The sequence below is a fragment of the Pimephales promelas genome, chromosome 23, assembly GCF_988280905.1.
Source record: "Pimephales promelas chromosome 23, fPimPro1.hap1.1, whole genome shotgun sequence".
In the NCBI taxonomy this organism is placed as follows: domain Eukaryota; kingdom Metazoa; phylum Chordata; class Actinopteri; order Cypriniformes; family Leuciscidae; genus Pimephales; species Pimephales promelas.
This window is the reverse complement of record NC_142791.1, coordinates 2,234,592-2,260,443: the sequence shown is the minus strand read 5'-3', so window position 1 is coordinate 2,260,443 and position 25,852 is coordinate 2,234,592. Positions and strand designations below refer to the sequence as shown.

The 25,852-nt window shown below is 38.6% G+C and overlaps 1 protein-coding gene across 9 annotated transcripts; it reads right to left on the bottom strand.

Moving 5' to 3' along the window:
- Window positions 1–375: 375 nt before the first annotated feature.
- On the bottom strand, window positions 376–22,941 carry phldb2a (pleckstrin homology-like domain, family B, member 2a). Of its 9 annotated transcripts, none has more exons than XM_039677584.2 (19): window positions 22,786–22,941; window positions 20,306–20,411; window positions 17,340–18,274; window positions 14,639–14,965; window positions 12,317–12,454; window positions 11,207–11,344; window positions 10,767–10,895; window positions 10,631–10,657; window positions 10,315–10,470; window positions 10,124–10,234; window positions 8,633–8,722; window positions 8,351–8,527; window positions 8,137–8,236; window positions 6,891–7,083; window positions 6,434–6,524; window positions 6,227–6,343; window positions 4,999–5,218; window positions 3,398–3,483; window positions 376–3,308 (listed from the first exon to the last, which is right to left on the bottom strand). In XM_039677584.2, the coding sequence occupies exons 2-19, from the start codon at window positions 20,358–20,360 to the stop codon at window positions 3,168–3,170; spliced, it is 3,231 nt and encodes a 1,076-aa protein (XP_039533518.2). In that variant the 5' UTR covers window positions 20,361–20,411; window positions 22,786–22,941; the 3' UTR covers window positions 376–3,167. The 9 variants fall into 9 exon arrangements, with proteins under 9 accessions (XP_039533518.2, XP_039533523.2, XP_039533520.2 ...); XM_039677589.2 differs by having other exon boundaries at window positions 8,381–8,527; window positions 22,786–22,940; XM_039677586.2 differs by having other exon boundaries at window positions 12,317–12,451; window positions 22,786–22,940.
- Window positions 22,942–25,852: the final 2,911 nt, after the last annotated feature.

The following is a 25,852-nucleotide window of genomic DNA, read 5'->3' as shown; positions in this document are numbered from 1 at the left end:
ATACAAACACCCTCGGCGAAAAGATGTTCTCCGTTAGGAGATGTTTGGCTAATTATCCATGCTCCACTGAAAAAACGTTGCTATGGCAACCACACTAGGTCAGCCAATGGGGGACCGGGAAGACGAGGGGTGTGGTGAGGAGGCAAGGAGTTCTAAAATGGACTCTCACGTTACATGCGTAACACAATTTATCCATCCAAAATGTCAAAAGTGAACTATGGGTGATCAGTACATGAGAAGGTGTGAGAATCTCATTTTGAAACCGTGTTCTGCAGCTATTCGACACGCATAACAATGATGCTGCATAAATATAGCATACAGCTCAAAGCCAAATTTTAAAAATACAGACAAATGAAAGAAAAAAAACCCATCTGGTTTACTCGAACATATGATTTTATTATTGTTCACATTTTAAATGAGCTTTTAAAAAACATGCTAACAGTAAAAATATGGCTTTTATCTAAAAAAAACACTGAATATAAAAGTATCATGATACATTTTAAATAAGTACTTTTGTTATTGTGATCTATATAGCGCTTTGCTGTGATGCATGGTCTAATGGGTGAAAGCTGAAAAAGCACCTCTAAAATGCCATCCAGTCTCGAAGTGCACATTAACACTGATTCAATCATTTCACGGCCTAATTTGTTGGTGAAAATGTGGAAGGATTTGCCAGAAAGATGGCCTGTGGTTATAATGAGGATGAATGACAGACATGATTGCAAGAATGACAAGACAATTTGGTCTTCAAAGATCAGTGGTTCTTAACTGGGATGATGGCAAAAAAACAATGCAGATAAAATGCAACTACTCTTAAAATTGCACATCATTTGGACGGTAAAACAAATAGATTGATCAAATTTTAAAAAGGAAAGAAACACTTCCCATTTCTTTTGTCGTTGATGTCTAAGGATGCGTGTGTGAAAATCTAAAACTAGATGTTTTGCTTTCAGACAGCACATGTGCCTTCATTTGACCTAATATGACAACCATTTCATCTTAACACTTCTTCTCGTACTCTAAATGAAATAATACTGATTCCTACATAAAAATAATAATATCAAATACACTATCATAAGTTCAGACATGCATATAGATTTGTTCAGTGGTAATAAAACAAAACTTTAAAAAAATCAAAATGTTCAACTTCTTGCAGGGAATAAATTCTGCAATTATTTCAATATCACTTTAAGCAAAACCATCTGCGGGTCAGTTGCGGGACAACACACAATGACTTTGAGAAATCAGTGAATTCAATCATGAACATCATCTTTAGCCCTCAAACCGTATCCACTTTATAGCCCTTAATCCGGTAATTGTGGACAAATGTGGGCACAGAGGACTCAGGTGTGATCTTAATTTTTATTTATTATAAATGTTATATCACTGTCTTCGATAAAGTTTTGTCTATGCATTTATGGTGTTTTCTTTTATTTTAGGGGTAGTTTTGATTTTATTTACTTCAAAAAGTACCATATTTTCTATGTAAATTATACTATGTAGTTTTATTTTTTTAACTACGTTAAAATATAATTTCAATAAGTTCTTAGAGCTAAAACTTAAAGATGAAGTGACTTTGCTGTCTTATTGGTGTCTTATTTTGGCTTTATTATTTAAGAATGCTCTAAATTAGTTTTTCCCATTCATTTCTATGGGTGCCCATTTTTGACCCAAATACAAGGAATTTTTTTTTTCACCCACTTTGTAGAATTGAGTAAAAAAAAAAATCGTGTGTGTTCAGGAAGCAAACTTAGGAAAAGTAGCCAAGTCTTGTACCGCTCAGATCAAGGGAAGTATTTTTTAAAAAATAAATCAAAACTATTTTGCCCACATTTGTCCAGAATACGGTTTTAGGGTTAAAAGCCTTATCTATTAAATAAACACTTTTCAATGGCATCTTATCTGATGGGTGTACGTCATTACATTCATATCATGCTGAAACACAAATTTAGCTCGTCTTTGGTGCTAAATTAAGTTCCTGAGCATCAGGGAGGCACAAAGAGTGTTGCAGGGATGACGTATTTTTGCAGGCCGAAACCCAGAAATAGCATTTAGCACTTCCGGTTCCATCATTCCCAATTCAGTAGCGTTTTTTAAGTGGGTTTTTGGTTAAATGCCTGAAATAAGGTCTGATTTTTTTATTCATGTTTGATTCTACAACATAAAATACATCAGTAATGCACTTTTTTTAAAAAAGCTTATATGAGTCATGAAAAAGGCAGCTGATAACAAGTGGCTAAATAAGAGATTGTCCGTGACATTAAACGTCATCAGCCGAACAACAGGTAAACTCATTTATAATTGCCCTTTTGCAAACTATTATAACTGAAAAGTTCAGGGAAAATGTTTTTATACAAAGACTGAAAGTCATGTGACCATGTAGTTCGTTTATAGCTCCTGCTGATTGTATTCACGACACAGTTGTTCATTTGTGAACACAAAACGTGTACAGAATCATTAACCTTTGATAGTCACATATCTTATTTTCTGCAATAATCCAAAAGCCAAAGGAATAAAAATCCCATTTTGTTTTTGTCGAGGGAACCAGGGTGATGCTAACCTACAAAAATATGTCATTTCTGCAGCCCTCAATAGGTCAGTACAAAAAACACTTATAATAAACAGTCTGTTTATGTCCTTCTACAAGTCTTGTAGCAAAATATATAGCTATACTCATCAGATATTGACAAAATAAGGCACTTGGTAAAAAAGCAAATAATGTAAATTGCATAGCGAATAACATTTCTAAATTCAAGTTACTCAGTACTGTTGGTTATAAAAACAGCACTGAACAATACCCTGATGTTTGTAAGAGTCTGTATGGCACACCAGGAACACTTTGACTTTGGTGTCTCATTTTTAATAAGCACGACCAGTTATTTCCTTGAGGTATATCCATGTCAAAGCTTCATTATGAGTCGGCACGTGTGTGACGCGTGAGGGATTTCTTATTTACAGTGCTGTTCTACGTCTCACCCCTGAAGTGAAGAAAACGGGGTGAAAATTCAAGAGTTGGTACCTCTGAAGTCCAAAAGTTGCCTCTGTAAACTCAGGACAGGACGCAGTGGGTAAAGCACCAGTTTTCCAAACTAGGTCACGGATGACTGCAAACGCACACTCTTCACGATCAGTCCTGATAAAAGAAAATCATAAAAGTGTAACTCTGCTCACACCAGGAAGTGTGTGTATCCCTCCGCTCCGGTGACGATAACATCCATCCAGATTCTCATGGCTTCTGGGGAAGGAGCTACCATGTAATAAACCCGGTCGTGCGTCTTCACACTGAACGTCAGGGAGGTGTTTGGGCTCTGATGGAAAATAAGAGTGTGGAAGGAACAAGGTTAATGGGGTGAAAAAATGATCGATTGTGACAACGAGCACTATTTTTGCAGCTCACCTTGTGTGCGTTCTTTAGGTGGTCGTAATACACTTCCTCAATGGCTTGGAAGTAGATAACACCCTTCATTTTGGTCTCATGTTTATCTGGGGAAAAATAAAACCATCTATGTTTTTTTTGAAGAGAGCATTGATCGTTTTGTTTTACATTTGCAGGTTAGTGCTGAAGGGAGCCATTGTCTCCTGTGAAGGGCACAGCTCAGTGTTGCCCCCTTGTGGTGTAAAAGGGCTTTTATGTACGCAGCTCCATTTGAATGGAATTTATTTCAAACGAAATTGAAATTACAAACTGCCTATGGAACACTTCAAATCTATTATTCGATCACTCGAAGTAGACTCATTGATTTGCAATTGTTTTTTTGTTGTTTCAATCTGTAAGGTGTGACTGTAACTGCTGTCCATTCTTGGCCAGGACTCTCCTGTGAAAGAGATTTTTAATCTCAGAGAGATTTTCCTGGTTAAATAAAGGTCAAATAAAAAATAAAAAATAAAAAAAAAAATAATCTAGTTTCATGGCAAATTTATTTTGCATCACAAAGGCCCCATTTACTCTGCATGGTTCAAGTGACCCAAATCCGATTTTTTCCTCTCATGTGGCACAGATGACCGGTGAACGTGTAAGCAGGAAAAAAAAAAATGCATGGATTCTGATTTTCTCAGATCGGATTCAGGTCTCACTCATATGTGGTGATAAATCGGATTTGCGTGTGGCACGTAAGCAGACAAATCGGATATTCCCCAGTAAATGCGAGTCGTACTTCATTAAAAAATTGACATCAACCAACTGAGATCACATGATGACTTACAGGCACGATGGAAGATGAAGGATACACACAGTGGAGCAATGCAGAGGTTTCATGTCTTTCGAGTGTTTGGGGCAAAGAGTGCAGGGATTTTACAGATATAAATCCGTATTTGAAGACATTTCACGAGATATGGGGAGGCACAGTTTTAAGGGCTCGTGTTTACAGTGCCAACAAGGGCTCTCCTTTTTTTTCCTCGGCCGTACGAGACCAATGTTTTGATGACTTTTCAACATATTGTGGAAAGAAAAACACTGATTTGCATCTGCATCCATTGCATTTCGTGCTGTTTTACGTCATTTTCTGGGTCAGAACGTCTACATTTGGTAGTTTCAGCAGTGTATAGTGTAAATGCAAAAATCGGATACGGGTCACTTTTAAAGTTTTGGATATTTGGGCATCAAGACCTGCAGTGTAAAATGCACCTCTTTAGATAAGTTTAAATTTGCATTTCAAATAAAAAAAAATGAATTTCAAGAAATATTCCTGATTCGACATATCTGTGGCCTGTTCATAATTACCCCTGAACAATGGTTAGAAAAAACAACAACTGACAATTACACTACTTAAATGGAGGATGTATGTATATGTTTACAGCTCAACAAACACTCGTTTTGTCTGAAAATAAAGTGCACTACCCAAAATAAACGCATCATTTCTGAATCTCTATTAGAAATGCATTACAGTAAGCACATTTTAAAACTGCTAATGCAAAATGAGTGACAAATAAACATTTAATATTCTATGGTAATTCACAACGGGCCACAGACACTGTTGGTAAAACGACCAGCATAATTACCAGCATAATATGCCAACGTCCTTCGATTGCGGTCAAAGACGAACCAGCGCTTCTTCCACGTTTTGATTTTTCCACCCATTTTGACCAAGAACCCCCTGCAGGTCTTCTCGGTGATGGCTAGGTGAAAACAAGTTTCCGGATGGTGACCCGCTGCTTCGATGTGACCTCTCAGGTCAAATTCATCCTTTCTCACTGGGAGATAACGTGTCAAAGGACGAGACTAGGGACACAAATGGCAAAAATTACACAATTGTATGAGTGTGTCTGCACACACACTCTCTCAGATTTGATCAGAGGCAGAGATCCACTCATTTATCAGCCACCCATATTTATAGGTCGATTAACATCAAACTAAAACCATCGGCAATAATGTGATGTTACTGGTTTAATGATATTGCTTCTGTTATTTTTAAGCTTATGCTTTACTGGCTTTTGTTATTTATCTCTTGTAAAACATTTTTGAGTACCCTGAAAAGCACACAATAAATAAAATGTTATAAAGGTACCTTTATTGCGTTGTATAGGATCTACAGCATTTATACTCATGATATAATCAATAAATGTGGAAGACATAAATATTAGGACAAAAGTAACACCATTTCAAATTATGATGTAAAATACTGGCTTTTTGACAGTGATGACATGACAAAAAGTTCATTTGGGATTCTGGCTCAAAACCAAAAAAACAGATTAAGGCTTTTATGATGCATAATCTATAATTAGAATCTATCAAAAAAGATTAAAGGTTTAGAAGTACAAATATTACAAACATCTAAACGAACGAATCTTTTTCAGAGTAATTTGATTCATTCAACGAACGAAACGTTTTGATGAACGAGTTCGAACAGGAGAGTCACGAACATGCATCATAGCACAGAGCAAGGCGAGTTTTTGAGCTTATAAAACTTAAACGTTGTTATTTATTTATTAAATGAGCGATCGTTTCGCTAGATAAGACCCTTATTCATCGTCGGGAGTCGTTTAAAGCCCTTTGAAGCGGCACTGAAACTCTCATTTGGACCTTGAACCGTTTGGTTCCCATTGAAGTCCATTATATGGAGAAAATCTTGGAATGTTTTCATCAAAAACCTTAATTTCTTTTCGACTGAAGAAAGAAAGACACGGACATCTTGGATGACATGGGGGTGAGTAAATTATCAGCAAAAGCTTTTTGAAAAGTGAACTACTCCTTTAAATGCTGCAAGATGAATCTTTCTCTGAGATTCACCTCTCTCTCCACTAGTTTCTGTCGGCGGTTTGTCTCTTCCTGCAGTCTCCTTTCCAAGTCCTCCCTCCTCCTCCTCTCGTCTTCAAGAGCCTGTCTGCGCAGCTCCATCTCCCGCTCCTGCAGAGGAGAAAGAAAACACACATTCTGATTTCATGAATCTGTATACTGGCTTTTTTTTTTGATAAGCATGCAGTTAAAAAAATGTACCCTGTGCTCCAGCAGTCTGTTCTTCTCAGCTTGAGCTTCTCTTAGCATGCGCTCCATCTCCTCTATCTTCGCCATGTTAGCTGTGCTAGCGCTGTACAGGCCACACACACACACACACTTTTGGTTAGACTTGATGATTTTCAGATCTTTTCTTGTAAAAATCTAGTATAAAAATAATGTATTGTCCAATAAAATCAGAGCTGTAAACCCTTAACCTCATTTGGCAATGCGTTCCAGTGCATCTTAAGGTTCAGCTACTTGGAGCGACCTTGGAATGCAATAAAAATTCCTCAGACAGGATGTGTGTATATCTGGGCTACTTAAAGGCAGACTTCTGTCTATACAGCATCCTTGTAAGTAAGCAATAAGGTACGAGAGGGTGTGCCGTGAATAAGCAACGGCGTCCAAGTCTTCATACTTGGGTTTCAGATCGTTAAAATAGGACCCTTGGTCTCACTTTGAGATGTTGTCCGGTGAACAGGCGGAAATGCTGGTCTCCAGGCTTTCTGTACTGTCCACGCTCATTGTGTCAAAGTTGTGTCCGTTGTCCAGGTAGTGGAACGGCTCCAGGAAGACGTTTGTCTCAGAAACCACTCTATTGGACATCTCACTCATTCTCTGCCTCTCGTCATTCAGATATATTTGACCTGCTGCAAGACCGAAGGAGAAAAAAAATCATTTAAAAGAAAAAAAAGATTTAAAAGTGCCCAAAATGCACAGAATTAGCATGTCGTGTGTTTTAACAAGAACTGGAGTACGCTATGTCAGAAAAGAAAAAGTACCCGTTTAAACCATTTTTTATTATTGAGTTTGACTAAAAGTATATGGTGTTTTATAAAAAATATATATATAGAAAATAAACATTTGTGTTATTGAAAATAAAAAAGTGGTTCGAAAAATAAAATCGGAATCGGCAGGTCAAACTCAATGAAAATCGGAAATTGTAATCGGTGCATCTCTAGAATATATTATACATAATATAATTTCCAATTAAATGTCAAATGCTTAGAACGGTCAAAAAGAAACGGCTCTATCAATAAACTTCACAATTTGAGGAATTATTGATGTTAATATCATTATGGGGTATGTTATATCAATATAGACCTTATTCAGAGCAGCGCTATGACAGGTATGAAAGTGAGGCTGTGAGGGATAGACTAATGGCATCCGCTGTAAAAAGCTGAATAAAGCTCCTAGATTACTTACGATTTTCCACAGCTTACATTGTCGGGAGTTTTTTGTCAACTGACATTTCTTTGAAAGATATTTTTCCAGTGTTTCATGAGCAGAACGATCCGAAAACACATTAAATAACAGTACAGCCCATTGAAGAGATGCAAGTCTATCCCTCACAGCCTCGCTTTCATTCTCATTAAAAATCAAAGATGGCGCTGCCGTCAATAAGGCGTATATATTTGAAATATTTAGTATATTATTGTTTCTACATGAGTTAACATGTATATATTTTTAACATTTACTAACATTATATTTAATATATATTTCCTTTTATTCAACTGATTGAAAACATCTCAAGGAGTCATCTCAGGACATACATCAATAATAATAACATAAATCCATACATATAACTATAAATAAAACGCTATACACACAATGTGCAGTGAAAAGGAGAGTAACATAAATACATTTTTATAAGCGTAAAACTTGTAGAAATGTCAGTGTCATGAGATGAATCAGAGTGTTACCCTTGAGCAGACGGCGAGTGTCCAGATCTCGGGAGGTGACGGACAGGGTGCGGGGGAGTACACTACCACAGCTAGAGCTTTGAGACAGCGGCATATGGGGCTACAGATTTAAGAATACAGAGCAAAAGAGACCATTTAAACCTCCCTTCCACATAAAACCACGAGCACTGAAATTTTAAAATGTAAATTGCTCTTTTAAGATTGTATAAAATACTTTTCCGATGTGCCGTATCTGTTGTCTGACCTTGGGAGACAGACTGCGATTAAGGGCGGAGTTTAAGGTCCCAGAGCTCTGCCTCTCTCTTTTACGGGACATCCCGCTGTCACTCAGCAGAACTCCGCCCTCTTTACTGCCGTTACTCCGCCTCCTCTCCTCCAGAGAGCGAAAGTGCTGGAATATTCAAACAGAAAGATAAAACAATCTTTCAATATTGAAAAATCCTTTGTCATTCTTAAGCTTAGTTTCTTCTTTACTCATAGAATTGGTTTGCAATACCTCCTTCATGGACACAGGGTTAAGAGGAAATGCCTGACCACCTGTCAGCTCAGAGTACTTCCTCTCTAAAGATGAAAGGTTTTCCCGTTCCTGAAGAGGAATTAGAGACCATTAAGGCCCCGTCCACACTACTGCGTTTTCGTTTAAAAACGGAGACCTTTTGCAACGTTTGCACGTCCCGTCCAGACTAAATGGTCTGAATGGTCACGTGATCCGCGTTTTCAGTTTTAATGTGGACGAAGATCATTTCTAATACGCAGATAAAACGCTGGTGTGGACGGAGATCGTATTCGTTTTAATTCTCAGTTTTTCAACGCAAACGCGGTAGTGTGGACGGGGCCTAAGACATCATATGTAAACTGGTATGAAGATCCTTGCATTAGATAACAAAATATTAAACCAAGTGTCATATATTGACTAAAGAAAGATGGCACAAGTTTAAAATGATAAAATATGCATGTATAGGTCAAAAAGCAATCTGGGCATTTTGTAGTTAGTGGAACATGTCTATAATGAGATCTTAATGGGAAGTGACTTTATACGTTATGGATTAAAGGTCACTGCAAAAGTAGAGTTTATATACTGTATCATAAGAGTTTCATTTCTTTTTTTCTTTTTTTTTTCTCGGGAAAAAAGGGGAAAAAAAGGGGGGGGGGAGGGAAAAAAAAGGAAAAAAAAAAGAGTTTCATTTCTTAAACAACCATGTAGAAAGACAAAAAAGAATGCAGCTCCTGATGGAAATAACGCCACAACATTTACAGTGATGTGAATAAGTTTGTACATCCATGCTAAAGTTGCCTAAAAAGAGGAATAAAAAATCATCTTTTGGATATTGATCTTAATGCCTTAATTAGAAAAATGAGGAAAACTCCAACCTTTAAGGACACCAATTTTCTTTGTGAATGAATAATGTATCATAAATAAATAAATACATGTTTTTCCTTAAAATACAGGGTGCATAAGTCAGGACACCCCTATGTTAAATTCCCATAGAGTCAGGCAGATTTTTATTTTTAAAAGCCAGTTAATTCATGGATCCAGGATAATATGCATCCTGATAAAGTTCCCTTGGCCTTTGGAATAAAAATATCCCCACATCATCACACACCATTCACCACACCTAGAGATTGGCATGGTTTTACTTCAGTTAGCCTAATAGCTGGTTTGATTTGCATTGAAAGATGATCTTATGGAAAGTACCCCATGCCAATCTCTAGGTGTGTTTTTTATGCAACTTTAGCATGGGTGTCCAAACTTATTCACATCACTGTATAACTGTACACAGATATGTATAATTGTATTTCCATACAATATACACAGTGATTATTATGTTTCTAGCAAAATTTGTGTCCTTAAAGGTTGGAGTTTTCCTCATTTTTCTAATTAAGGCATTAAGATCAATATCCAAAAGATGATTTTTTTATTCCTCTTTTTAGGCAACTTTAGCATGGGTGTCCAAACTTATTCACATCACTGTATATACACACTCACCCTTTGCAGCATATAAATGAGGTTGCTCTTCTCTTTCAAGAAGTTCTCCTTTTCCCGCTGTGCCTGCTGGGTAATCTGGGTCGACTGCTTCTTCAGGGTAAGTAGCCTCTCCTATAATGCAAACAGTTTTGTGTACAGAGGGAAAAACGTGATTATAAAAAGACACTCAGGTTAAAATCATCTACACACACCTTGCGAGTGACAACAGATCTCTGATATTCTGCAATCTCTCTGAGGAGTTGCTGCGTCTGCGTCTCCTTCTCTTCATCTTGATGGCTCTCTTTTTCCAGCTGCTGAAACTCCAAATCTTCAAAACGCTTCGTTTCCGCTTCTAAAGCTTCAGTGTCCTGCCACAAAACGCAACACATTGCATATTTTGACATGGTGTAAGTCCAAACTAAACTAACTGAACATTCAGCAATAATGCACAGGATTGTTCTAAACAGAAAAGTGACTAAAAGTCTCAGGAAATTTGGCTATGTTAAAACACAGAGAAGAAAGGCCTACCAACAAGAAAAAATGGTATTTCCAGAGCTGTTGCAGAAAGGAAAAAAAAAACACAACAGGAAGTGTTTGTGAGAGACAGAATAGTTGGCCGCACAGGTGAGAGCAGGTACGAGGGAGACCACGGTAACTGACTGACCCTGGATAGCTGAATCTGTAGCTGCTCCTTCAGTGCTTCAGGACAGGTGTCCAACTGGGTCTTCTGCTCTGAAATCAGCTCAGCTAGTCTCTCTACTTTAACTCTCTCAGCCTCCAACCAGGCTTTGTCCTATAGCAGTGGCGACGCGAATGGATGACATACACAGAGCAGACAGTAGTGAGACGGACACAAATATGACGGACAAAGAAACAGAGAAATTGCAAGGTTGGGTTAGAGCAAGGAAGAGGTAAACTGGAAAAAAGGGCAAGTAGATGCGACATTGGTGGGTGTGTGCATGTTTTCTTCATTTTAAACTTTAAGTGCCAGCATATTCATGAATCATGAAACATATGGTAGATAAATGAGACCCCTCTTGTTTGCTTTTTTGGAGACTTCGTCCTGAAGATCTTTTCAAGCTGTACAAATACATATATGGTTACCTGAGTGTGATTTCTTAGAGCGTTTTTCTCCATGTTCCCCATTTTTTGGTTGAGCTGCTCCAGCGTTTCTTTATCGCTCTGTAGCTGAGTGACCTCTGCCTCCTGCTCGCCATCTAAAAGAGCTCTCTCCACCTCCATCTAAGAAGACATCAAGACAGCGTTTATGGACTTCCCTTCCTCTGTTAAAGGTGCATTGCGCAACATTTCATGTTAAAAATACCCGTTTTCTACCCCATACATGCTTAAACAATTGCCTGATGGGCTGAATGGTGTCGGAATAAGACGAGAGTCAACAACGGGAAGGATCTCTTCCAGCGCTTGTGCAGACCGAAGCGCCTGCGCCCTCAGATCACTTGGATGTGGCTGTGGTTACAAGAGGCAAAAACGATACAAACACCGCTCGTTTCGTGTCTTAGGGCATCAATGTGTTCTTACATTTACGACTCATTAAATCATGTTTAATTTGGACTTCTCTGTGCATGCTCTTTGAGGTGGTGACCATAGACCTCCATTATATGACTGATAGACAAGGACGGTTTGACCTAAAAATATCAAAATTGAAAAGACTGCGGAAACAAAGACACCTCCATCTTGGATGCCCTTGAGGGAAGCTAAAACATACCAAAAATTAATTTCAAAGTGAACTATCCCTTTAAGATTGAGCCACTGTAGTCACTCAGACTATTTTAACGATGTCTTTCATAACTTTTGGGCCGGCCAGTTTCGATCTCGTAAGAAGCCTATGGAGGAGCGATCCAGCTCTCGGATTTAATCAAAAATATCTTAATTTGTGTTCTGAAGTTGAACGAAAGTCTTATGGGGTTGAACAACATGAGCGTGAGTAATTAGTTTTCATTTTTGGGTGAACTATCCCTTTAATAAGTACTATTATATTATATGAAAATATAACTAAAATAACACTGTTGCAGAATAAACTAAATCATTTGATCTAGAGATCAGTCTGCAAGAGACATTTACAGTAATGCTTTTGGCAAATGTTTTTATTCGAAACGGCTTGTAATTTCTGAGTTGTTAGTGCCACAGGAATGCTTATCAAACATGTTACCTCACTTTAAAAACACATAAAGCTTTTCATTTAAGCACACACACCTCTCTGATGGACTCGTCCATCTGTGTGTCTAGATCTCGGATCTTCTGTTCAAGTTCCTCGATGTTGTTAAACACCTGAATCCTCTCCTCTTCTATACGTGTCACTTCCTGCCTCAGCTGCCTGTCTTCAGAAACCTGCTTAAAAAAATAAAAACAAAAAAAACATTAGAGATCAGGTATACTTTTAAAGACAAAGCATTTTATAAGATGAATGGTTTCAGTCCTGGATTGTGATTGGGCAATTCAGTGTTTGTTCATTGACTGATATAACAAACACAACCACAATAACATGAAGATCTGAAAAGATGGATTCAAGTAAAACAAATACAGACATTCAGACCTGACATGGGATTGAACTCTGAAATGAATATCCAGCTCTTCCGGATAGTTAACTATGCTGTTTCTGAGGCCATGCTTTTTTTCATTGACATTGCAGAAGAATGTAGCTCAGCAACCGATGCAAGACTACAGAGCCGCCTCTGTCTGATAATCGCATCTGATCTCCATGCATTTGACATTTACCAGAAATACTCAGCAGTGTTTAAATGCAAACTGTGATCAACAACTTAAGTAAGTCATTAAGTAAGTAAGTCAGTAAGTAAGTCAGTAAGTCAGTCAGTAAGTCAGAAAGTCAGCCAGTCAGAAAGTAAGTCAGTAAGTCAGAAAGTCAGTAAGTCAGTCAGTAAGTAATTCATTAAGTCAGTAAGTCATTAAGTAAGTAAGTAAGTCAGTAAGTCAGTCAGTAAATCATTAAGTCAGAAAGTCAGCCAGTCAGAAAGTAAGTCAGTAAGTCAGAAAGTCAGTGAGTCATTAAGTCAGTAAGTTATTAAGTAAGTCAGTAAGTAAGTCAGTAAGTCATTAAGTCAGTCAGTTAGTCAGTAAGTCATAAAGTCAGTAAGTCATTAAGTAAGTCAGTAAATCAGTAAGTCAGTAAGTCAGAAAAGTATGCATGTATGTAAGGTATGTATGTATGTGTGTGTGTGTGTGTGTAATCATTTGATTCGATATATAGCCAAGTGGTATCTGCAAAAAAAGACAATACAAGATGATGTTTCTCAGATCTGACTTCACTATTGTTAGTTTGTTTTTGCAATGACTTTAACCCACTGGTGTCAGGGTGATTATTTTTTACAATATGTAGAAAGTCTAAATATTGCTTGAGAAAAAGGAGAAATGTGGGAGAAATTAAATTCAGATCTGCATTCTTTCCCTGCATTTCTATTTTTCTTTCCAACAATTACTGTCACATGTGTCTTGAGCACATCGACGCACACACACACAGCAAATCCACCCGGGAATAGAGTCATTTCCTGTTCCTCTCCTCTTGCAGGAGAGGCAATAACCGCCCCTAAAAAACTCTATTAAACTCAAGCACACCATTATGTCATTATAGGTATCCGATGGAAAAACTCTTATTCCACAAAATCCCATTCTTGAGCTGGAATTTGCTCCATAGCGCATGTTTAGAAACAGACATCAACAGAGAGTGTGTCAGGTATGAAGACTCCACAGCATTCACACACTGTTTTGCATACTTTAGATCCAAGAGGACTGCATACTTTCCACGGCATGATTAGTTCAATCTGGGATAACTGAATACAGAGTTGTAGACTACTTTAGATTTGAACACACTGATGATGATGATGGTATATACAGTAAGAACAAACATCACTATGGGAAGGAAAATGTAATTTGGAGATTAAATTAATTAGAAGAGTGAATATCATGAAGAACTGAATGGTCATTAAATTATAATTATTATTAAAACCTGAATTTACTCAAATTAAATACAATGATATACAACTACAGCTTAAATAATATATCGAATTCTTTCACATTACACTGATGAGAATTTAGTAATAAAGAGATAATATACTCATTATAATATACTTAATTATTTTACCCAATTATCTCAGAATTGAATAATAATTTACATTCATATTCTTTACTATACACCGTAGTAAGATCTTGCTTTTTTATTCACATTTTAAATATTTATAGATTTTTTAAAATTAATTTAACATAGATTCAATTTAGTACATCACATACAACAATTTTTTAACTAAACATAATTAAAAACACTTAAAATAAATAAATGTATATCATTAATTTATTTCCTTACTAATTGGCATAATACACTTAATTATCCTAAAAAAATAATACGGCCCAACAAATAAGATTTTTTTTTCTTAATAATTTGGGTTAATAAAAGAGATATTCACTGTTTGACATCAGTAATGCTACATGTAGACGCAACATGTTAAAAAAAAAATATATTTATTTTATATACTGTATTCAGGTACATATCGTGCGGTGTCTCACCTTGCTGCGGAGATGTGGAGAGGGCGCTGAGCTTCGTAGGCTGGTGGTGGGTGACTGAGGCCTGGTCTCCCTGTGTCCGCTGAGTCTGCGCTGTCTCTGAGTCAGTATCTCCGTCCGACCCTTACCCAGATACCCACTGTCCAGAGACACGGCCGCAGAGTCCGAGAACACAGATTCATCATCGGACACCTGCAGCTTCTCCAGCTCTCGGTTGATCTTCTGCAGGTCCGACACGGCCGAGACACCCGAATCGGTCTCCACCTGGCACAGATCGGACCGGCCCAGCTCAGAGCACAGGGACAGGATGGTCTCGAGACGCTGGCGCTCCTAGAGAGGAACGAAACATTAAACAGTCTGATGATATGGATTTGTTTTACGTGAAATCAATGAATGAATCTTAAAAACACAATGATGCTAAATTAATATTTAAGATTCTGTTCATGTTATTTGTAATCTAAAGCATTTTCTACTAGTGGTCTCAGACTTTTGGATCCGGATACATTATATTATAAAACAAACTGACTGAGCTCGATAGTCTGAAGTTAAAGAGCCCCATTATGTTGCTTTATAGATTCCTAATTTAGTTTTGGAGGTGTCCTACAATAGGCTTACATGCATTAAAGGTCGAAAACACATTGATTTTCTCATAATACACATTTGCACCTCATTTTTCGAAAAGTCTGAATCGGAAAATAGTCCGTTTGATCAGACGGCCCAGTCTGTTGTGATTGGTGAACCAAACTCTTCCAGGCCTCAGCTACAACTACATTGTTTGAGGGAGGGCCGATGAAGAACATAGCCTCGCATTATGCAAACTCGTTACAAACTTACGTAGGTGTGTTATGGAAGCGAGACTGGAATTGCTGACAACTCTTTTATTAGGAGACAATAACTTTATTTGTTGTGCACTTTGGTCTTTAAACCTTGTCAGACCGTTTACATTTACATTGCTTATATTAGAAACACATAATAGTGGCACTTTAATCTTTGAAATATTAGATTAACCATAAAATATGCGGTTTAGATTTGTCTCATTGATGCCTCCTTAGCCGTGGGTTGTGGGATTTGGCCGTGTGGAACGGAACACACACACACACACACACACACACACACATTGTCTCCACACACCCCTGTGATCAGATCAGATGGTTTAACTATAATTGCAGTGCTTTAGCTCAGTTATCATGTGACCTAAAGGCATGATTTCAAGTTCTCATAAGCGAAAAGCAAAAACTGATGTAACATGTGTTTACCAGCTGGTTCGTTCAAACACACTCAAGGTTTTGATTTAGCTGTGAATGTAATTTCATTAAGTCTCTAGCACATGAAAGTGTGTGAATAATCCAGTATAATGTTCCAGGTCAAGTCCTCTTGACACTTTCATGTCTAACCATTCTCTCAGACGATGCAAACTGAAACCAAAAAGCTGGATTCAAGGCTTTTTGGGGAAATTAACCCTTTAACCGACTTCTCAACCAAACAGTTGAGCACAAATTTGAAGTTGATATCACAAAAATTGAAGTTTTCATCATGAGAACTCATGACAAAGACACTGACAGGTTATGATGTCAAGGTGTCATAACAAAGACATCTTAAACAATGGCAAATTTGCATTCAAAATGTCATTATTGAGCAAAAGACACTTAATGACAGTTGTCATAAACCCTATTTCATATTCAAGACATTGTCATGGTTATGAAGGTCTCATGCCAGTCTTATGCACACCCCTTCAAGTAAAGTGTTATCGCATCATTTTTAGAGCCGCAGCAATAAGAGTCAGCTACTGTAAGTGTGCAAATTAAGTGAACTCAACATAAGGCACATAACAAGTTTGCACCTCTTCCATGTTAGTTATACTAGGATGTTAGGTTGCTAATCAAAGATATTATACTTTAGCTTTTTTAATAATTTAATTTAATTTTTTTTACATAAAAAATAATACAACATGAAGGGTAATTAAAAGGCATTATACTATAACATAATATAGAATAAAACATATTTTAAATATAATAAAATGACTAATAATAAATCCAATAATAATATCATTATCATGTGATATGTGCTGTAGCCCTCAAACCGTATTCACTTTATAGCCGTTAATCCTGTAATTGTGGACAAATGTGGGCACAGAGGACGCAGGTGTGATCCTAATTTTTATTTATTATAAATGTTGAATCACTGTCTTCAATAAAGTTTTGTCTATCCATTTATGGTGTTTTTTTTTTATTTGGGGGGTATTTTTGAATTTATTTACTTCAAAAAGTACCATATTTTCTAAGTAAATTATTTCCATGTAAATTAACTTTTTTTAACTACATTAAAATATCATTCCAATAAGTTCTTAGAGCTAAAACCTAAAGATGAAGTGACTTTGCCGTCACCTAGTGTGTTATTTTGGCTTATTTTAGACTGCTCTAAATTACAGTTTTTCCCATTCATTTCTATGACTGCCCATTTTTGACCCAAATACAAGATTAAGGAGTTTTTTTCCCAGCCACTTAACATTGTAGAATTGAGTCAAAATAAATTGTGTGTGTTCAGGAGGCAAACTTAGGAAAAGTAGTCAAGTCTTGTAACGCTCAGATCAAGGGAAGTATTTCTAAAAATAAACCAAAACTATTTTGCCCACATTTGTCCAGAATACGGTTTTATTCTGACACCTGGTTGAGACTCCCTGGTGTGCTTGTTTTGGTTTCCTTACCAGTCTTTCCACTTCCTGTTCTCGAAGTCTCTCATCTCTTTGTCTCTGATGATAATCTCTGAGCTCTTCTTTTCCACTGAGAGAACAGATACTGCCCCTTCTCGGCCCCAGGCCTCCTTTACCAAACGACAACCGCCTTTCTCCTACTCCTAGATCCAAACATGGGGCCGATCCCACAGAGCAAAGGCTTGCCCGGCGAGAGCCGCTGGTCACGTTGGCTATCACAGTCACATCGGGTGGTTTCTCCAAGGATGGGAGGCTGCGGCGTGGTTTGGTGGTACGCCGGGGTGGCAAAGAAAGCACCGGGGCGTCTCCTCGATACAACCTGGGTAGAGAGAGACTGTGTCCGCCCAGGCCATTCAGAGAGCCGGTGGAGTATTTCCTTTGGCGGAGCAACGGTTCAACAGTGGACTCCCCGTCTCGTGTTAGCAGTCTGCGCCCCAAGCGAGGGCTGGAGGGCATGCTGGCTGCACCACTCGGACCTCGGCGGGATGAAGGAAGAGCGTCAGTCGTGCCGTTCCACATGGAAAGGAGTGAGCCGGCAGTGTTGGGATTTCGTCCTTCTAAAGGGTGGCAAATCAACAGGTTGTCCTGCCATTGGTGCCGGCCACGGGTTTGGCTTGGGACTGGACTTGTGGGGCGCTCTGATTGGTGGGGTGATGGTGGCATGCTCAGGCTGCTGGAGGGTGTGTAAGGGGAGGGAACTCGAATAGAAAGGGGTGGACGGTCCTGTAGATAGGAAGAAGCTGATTGGGGACTGGGAGGGGGGGATAAGGTGAGGTAACCGCGGTCAGATGTAGCCTTTAAGCTGGCCTCCAGAGCGGACTTCCTGCGCTGCAAGCTCTCCATCAACTCCTGAAGCTCTGCCTTGGAGCGTGTGCCACGAACACAGGATCCAACCAATGTGCCGCCATTGGAATGAAACTTTGTTGTGTCTGGTGGGAAAAAAAAAGGTAATTTATGCCTGTGTGCTGCACAAGTCCTGAAAAGTGATGACCAAGAATAGATGTAATCTAATGGGACGTGAGAAACTAAACGATTTGATGGTTTCTTGAACTGGTTCATCAAAATGAACAAACCTTTTTTCAATTCATTTGGTTCATTCAACGAATGAAATGACTCGAAAAAAGATTTATTCATTTTGATGAACGAGTTCGAACAGGAGAGTCACGAACGCGCATCACAGTAGCATTTGTGCTTATAAAATTTATTTTTTAAATGAGCGATCGTTTCGCTAGATAAGACCCTTATTCATCGTCTGGTGTCGTTTAAAGCGCTTTGAAGCTGCACTGAGACTCTCATTTGAACCTTGAACCGTTTGGTTCCCATTGAAGTCCATTATATGGAGAAAAATCCTGGAATGTTTTCACCAAAAACCTTAATTTCTTTTCGACTGAAGAAAGAAAGACATGGCCATCTTGGATGACAAGGGGGTGATCTACTCCTTTAACTGGAACCATCAAGAGTTATAACATGACAAACCCTTGATGCGATCTTCTTGTTCTAATACAAAAGCTCAACGTTTGGAAAGGTTGTCATAGACACGAGCACAAACAAGTTTGCAAGATCTGAAAAAATAAAACAGAGAAATCAGACATGTGTTCTGGCTAAGTTTTGCTGAAGTTCAAGGGGCATATGTGCTCAGCGGACTACAGCTTTCTAATACAAATCTCAGCCCACACAAATATGGATGTCTTGGGTTTTTTTAGGGGGGGAAAGCGTTGCCTAAAAATGGAAGAACCACAGCCAGAATGGGTTTGTACTTTTTGGCACTGAAGCAGAGGAAAGGGACCGGGTAAGAACTGTGATTTGTGGAGCAGTGGTGGTCTTCATCGGGGGAACACACAACATTCGTGGGGACCACCTGTACTCCAGAATGTTTATCTATATTTTGGGTTGTAAATCATTTTAGCTAAGTGGTTGACCTGGAGCCATATGGATGGGATTTCACGTTGTCATTTATTTACTAGGTAGTCATTTGTACAGCTGCAGCTACACTGGGGTAAGAGAGGAGTGTTTGTATAAACTCAAGGTCTCGCAGCCAACACAAAGCCCACAGAGTAAGAGAGAGAAAGAGAAAAGCAGAGGTGGCGCTTTCCGTGAATACATTACACTTTGGGTCCCATCACTTTTTTTTAGGAAGATCCATTAGACAAACCATTATGTAACATAAAATTAAGTTTTAAATATATAATATGTCTGCATTTCCCCCTAAATAATGATTTTGGACTGTCCTACCACCATAGTCTTGATCTTCTTAAAGGAGTAGTTCACTTTTAAATAAACTTTTGCTGGCAATTTACTCACCCCCGTGTCATCCAAGATGTCCATGTCTTTCTTTCTTCAGTCGAAAAGAAATTAAGGTTTTTGATGAAAACATTCCAGCATTTTTCTCCATATAATGGACTTCAATGGGAACCAAATAGTTCAAGGTCCAAATGAGAGTTTCATTGCAAACTGTTCAAAGGGCTTTAAGCGATTTCAGACGATGAATAAGGGTCTTATCAAGCGAAACCATCACTCATTAAAAAAAAAAAAGATTTTAAACTATTTAGATATATCCCAAACCTCATTTAAAATGAATGCTAAATACTAAAAAAATGTATAGTATTTAGTTTGACCTTTGAAGTTGGCTATCAATATTTTTTAGAGGTTTAAGCTATTTAGTTTAGAAATACCGAACTATTAAACAGCCCTATTTTGTATCCTATTACAAGTAATGTTTCAAAGTGATTGGAAAGAAGGAAACAACATTGATTGAGACTGATGAGCATATTTACATGTTTAACAAACAAGCAAACAAACACAAAATAGCGCAGAAGAGCAGAACAGATGGCACTGAATTGCACTCTTCCTGTGTATAAAACATGATAATGGAGGGGGCCAATTAGGCTTCAAGCGAGCGACTCCGTTTATGAAAAGACAGCAGATTGGATCCGAGCCGAAGAGCTGAAGACGTCACTCACCCGTGCTGAGGGACAGTGCGGGTCCTGCAGTCTTTTCTGGCAGCATGTTCTTCATGTGATTTGCCTCTTCTGGGTGGTTGAAACAGAAAAAAAGAAAGAGTACACCCTGAGGAGGAACCACACCACACACACACATACATAGTCAATATAACATAAAAATATTGTGCTTGAGTCCAACGCACTGGTGAAGAAATCAAGCTGTAATAAAGCATTACCTCAGACATACATGCCCACAAGAATGATACACATTCACAGTAGTTTTAAAAGTTATGATGAAGTTATGAGAAAGAGCTAAGGAATGTTGAAGACAAAACTCTTTCCCCCCTTCGTGCCTTGATATGAACTGAGCTCAATAAGAAAGAAATAGAGACACGGTCTCTTGATTAAGTGGAAAAAACAGATCCAGAAAGAGCTCAGATTTCAGATCCACAGACTTAAATCCACAAGACTGATTTTCCCCTTAAGTCTGGGGCACATCCTCTCTCTCCCCTTCTTTTTATTTTCTTTCCCTCACTTTACTTTTTACTACTGATTTTATCTCCAGATTCAGAAGTGGGCTTACACTGACAAAACCTCCCGGTGGCGATGTCCCCAATTGGAAAAATTATTCATAAATATAGCAAAAACGTTTTTAAATACTTATTAAAAAAATGCAAATTATGTGTAGGGTTTGTAGTGATTAGTTAGCCCTACATAAAAACCAGAAGAAGTGTGAAAAGTAAGAAAAATATGTTAAAAATCCACAGATTTGGGAGTGTTTTGCGAAATGTCTGACTGATCAAACAAACAGCTGTTTCCATCCAAAGTATTTAACCCTAAAACCATTTTCTGGACAAATGTGGGCAAAATAGTTTTGATTTATTTTTTAAAAATACTTCCCTTGATCTGAGCGGTACAAGACTTTGCAACTTTTCCTTACGTTTGCCTCCTGAACACACTTTTTTTTTCTTTTTTTGAGCACGTTCCGCATTAACAAATCGTTCCGAATGAATAAATGATGTATGTGCGAATGTGAAAGATAGCACACGATGCCTGTTGAAGGTCACGTCATCTGGAAAGCATCTGCTAGACGTCATTAAGATGTCAGTTCTAAATCATAAACATCTTAAAGACGTTTTCTAAACGTCTATTTGACATCTGACAAGCCTCTGCCACATGCATGGTAATCAATGCGCAAAAGACATGCTGTAAGCACACAGGCTTTTCCTGAAACACACTCAAACTCCCATCAGACTCTCCTGGCTGCCTATGAGAAGTCTGCGCAGGAAGTGGGGGATCGTTTTACGCCGTCAGCGACACAATCCTTCACCCTGAGTTCACCATCGCCCGCCACCTAAGAAAGCTTTGGCTTTCCTTTGAGTCTAAACCAACAAAGGGCTAAGTTGATTGTCTTATCCAGACAGAGGATAATCATCTTGCCCCATTTGTCAATAATCATGTGAAATGCGACGTCGCATGGCAGTTGTTTCATTGTTATTGAAACAATGCAGGTGATGAGTTACTTCAGCTGTGATGTTATGATATGTGGTTATAGCTCAGGCTCTCTCTCACACTCTCTCCATCACCGGCTGACACGAACTCTCAAACATATGGAAACCCTCCTTCCCTCCCAGCCTAAAGCACATCATTTGATCAGCATAGTCTTGGACTGAAGGAGTGAACAATTACATCTCCATAATGGGGTGTGTATCACCGCTCTCTAAAGTTTAACAGCTTGCTTTAGTTCATGATCTTGGGAACAGACTGCAGAAACCTGAGTTTCAGTAAACTGGGATTTCCAGACTCAGGTCTGCCCTGTACAAACCACATCGTTTCTGTGTGATGATTTGCAGCACTTGTCAGCCTTTCAGCACGAAGACCCTGCCAAAGTGATAACAGGACAGAACAAAAAGCGCCATAAAGATTTGATTATAAAACTATCTGCAGAGGTCTATAAATTCCTCCAGCTTACCTTAAGAAATTGAAATATAACCACAGTTTCCATCAAATGCATTAGTTAAAGTTGCTACCATAGACATTGAGGGGCTCTGTCTGTCTGTCTAAGAATGTGGATGCACATGAAACAGAAAAACACATCTGAACCAGTTAAGACTCCCCGCTAATCGCTTTAATATACAGGGATTAAGCGAGTTAAACATCAACGATCTGCTCGCTCGCGCCGCAAAACAAACAACCACACACGCGCGCACGCGACTCTGTTTAAACACTCACCGGCGTCGTCACGTCGTGTTTGTCAGTCTAAAGTTCTTTAAACATGACTTTAACCTACTTTACTGCAGAACAAAACCAGCACACGACGGCTCAGAACTTCTATGTCAATCCCAACCCGACTTTGGACCCCAAAATTAATTTCCCCAACAACAACTCTTTAGGAAATATGCAAAACGCCTAACTTAATCGTATCAACGCAGTTACGCTCTTCACTAAGCTGCAAGTGATTATTCCTGAGCTCTGTTTGCAGTTGAAGGAATAAAACTAACCTTTATTTAGTGTCCCATTGACAAAGCATCAGGAGGAGAATGATGCGCGGTCGGTCCTCTCTGTGTCCGACCAGTTTAGCATGACAAAAGAGGACAGACGCGATGCTGAGTGAGTGTGAGTGCGGCAAGACCTTGGCCGTCTGCGGACACGCCTCCTCTCAGCGGGGACGCGCTTCAACAGAACTCCATCGAGAACGCGCTCTAATGGAACTCTGACTTTAGTCTGATCCGACAGTGACTCACAGATAGTCACACACACTACAAATTGATGTTGTTCACGGGAAACTTCACTTGCATTTAATGTTTCTGACTCTAAGAGGTTATTTGATCTACCTCCTACAAGTTTGATCATGCCGATTTAACATATCCTCTGTTCTGTAACTTTCTGTTTGCTTACTCGTATGAGTCGATCTAAGGTCTGGTAACAATTAGCCTACCATACCAATCTGTTCACAGCGAGCTATACATTGCTAGACAACAAAAACAAAATCACTTGATTCTTTAACCTTTTTTTTTCCCATTGAACGCGTCCTGTAATTTAGGTCATACATATGGTTTTATAAACACACATCACACACACGTATATATATATATATATATATATATATATATATATATATATATATATATATACATACACACACATACACACCAAGTGTCATTTGGTTGGTCCCATAAAAAATATCCTAAAAAGTAAGGAGCTATTAAAATAGTTTTTTTATTATTATTTTTTTAATAATAATTAGCTCAGTTTAATAACCAGTATGACTATGGAATGTCCTCATAATGATAGGAATACCAGTGTATGTGTGTGGCAATTATGTGGAAAAAAAGTCCCCACAAAGACAACAATATCCAAAATACGTGGCCTTTTGGGGACATTTGAGTAAAACAACTTATAAATCATACTAAACAATGTAAAAATGCAGAAGGTTTTCTGTTACGAAGGGTATTTATGGGTAGGGTAGTGTAGGCGATATAAAATACAGTTTGTACAGTATGAAAATCCTTTTGTATGGAAAGTCAAAACATGAAAACACGTCTGTGTGTGTGTGTGTGTAATAATTATATATGATTAACTTAAAAAGTAGAATTTCCCTCATTTGAAGGCTCTATACATTTTCTGTAAAAGGAAAGTTTTGGCCAGTCCAAAACAAGCATTCGTGTGTGTGTGTGTGTGTGTGTGTGACCTCGCATTAAATCCATGAGTGCATTGGCATATTTTCCATTGTAAATTTCCTTCAGTGTAACAGTGTACAGCTGGGAGGAGGGTGGGGGGAAGAGAAGGAGAGACGGTCCCCTCCTCCTGCCGCCCAGCGGGCACTCTGTTCTCCATCACTCACAGTGCTCCAGTTGCATCATGGGGAGGGGGCGCTGGAGTGCTGCCCAGCGACTCTGATTACTTCCAGACCTCGGCTACACATTTCAACACACAGACATCTCCACATTCATGCACTCATATTCAGCACATGAATGCATGCAGATAAAGGCTATTATAAACATTCATTCCGAATACCAGATGCAGTTTTGTATCTTTTTTTTTTATTAGTTAGATGGTACTAAAAAAAACAAAAAACAGATATCACACTGGCCTGTTGGAGATGCATGAAGCAGCAAGTAAGCTTTAGGAATGCCTTATCTGTCTCTAAAGTGTATAATATGCATGCATGGGAATTGCAAAACTTGCGTTTCTCGTCATCTGTTTATGCTTGTCTACATCTTATGACGTCTCCGAGTGCTCTAAATACTTACCTGAGTGCTTTAGGACACATAGTCCCACAGTTACGGACCCTTAAGAAAAATAAAGTTTGACGGAGAGGATAAGATATTGAGAGGGAGGAGAAGGGGTGTGTGACCAATCGACTATTAAACACTGAAACATTCTCTGGAAGTCTGGAGTCACGCCGAAAAGTGTGATCTCATATCACTCTGATCGGCAAACGCAGGAAGAAAAAGAGAGTTTATTTATAGACTGTTAAACATATGACAGAAAATCTAAAGATCAAAGAATGCAAGGGAGAGAAAGTGGGTGCGAGATGTTATTACTGTGGTGTGTCTGGCATGAGTGGGATCACTGGACAGGAAGTGATTCATTGCTGTCGTTTGTTTTGATTTCTCTCTTCGGTCGCGAGCAAGCACGGTTAGATCCACAGATCCTGCTGAGTGGCCGAATAAGTCATGCCCACGTTAAATAGTTGACCACACTTTATAACAATGACCTCTAGGCTCAGATATGAAAGATGCAATAAAAGCAAGTGGTCACTAGTGCTTAGAACAGTGGGGGATTTCTACTGAAGTTAGGACCTTATTCAGAGCAGCGCCATGACAGGTATGAAAGTGAGGCCGTGAGGCATAGACTTACGTGTTTCCAATGGCATACGCTGTAAAAAGCTGAATAAAGCTCCTAGATTACTTACAATTTTCCACAGCTTACATTGTCTTGAGTTTTTTGTCAACTGAAATTTCTTGGAAAGATATTTTTCCAGTGTTTCATGAGCAGAACAATCCGAAAACACGTAAAAGTCCCTGTGAACCGGAAGTTGCAAACGATTTTTCTCCAGTGCTGTGACGTATTTCCAAGTGAAACGGAATATTGAACAGAGGGCAGGGTTTTACTCTAGCGCTCCTCCTCTCCATCTCTCGCTCATAGCAAACTAACGGCTTGAAGGGAGTGGTTAAGCGTTTCCCCACCCAAACTGTGAAACCTACGTCATCAGAAAAAGAAACCGTTCCAGACCGGAAGTAACTTTTCAGATTTTGATTAAAGATTACCAAGGTAAAACATTTTTTTAATATATTTTTACTTGCACGGATTAATTGTTCACCACAAGACTAGTAATATGCGCTAACAAAGTAAATAGGTTCAATTTTGATTTCACGGGGACTTTAAATAACAGTACAGCCCATTGAAGAGATGCATGTCTATCCCTCACAGCCTCACTTTCATTTTCATTAAAAATCAAAGATGGCGCTGCCGTGAACAAGGCGTATAGGCTACCTAGAGATAGCTTTGTTGACTTGGTGACTATGTGCTATCTTGATGGTGAACGTAACAGATAGCTTTCTT

What these genes read in the sequence shown, in the direction of transcription:
- phldb2a (XM_039677584.2), bottom strand. Translation starts at nt 20,360, where the DNA reads ATGAAGAACATGCTGCCAGAAAAGACTGCAGGACCCGCACTGTCCCTC. An exon ending in CGCACTGTCCCTCAGCACGG is followed by an intron (nt 18,275 to 20,305) that starts GTGAGTGACGTC and finishes TTTTCCCACCAG; the next exon opens with ACACAACAAAGTTTCATTCC. An exon ending in AGATACGGCACATCGGAAAA is followed by an intron (nt 8,237 to 8,350) that starts GTATTTTATACA and finishes TTAAATCTGTAG; the next exon opens with CCCCATATGCCGCTGTCTCA.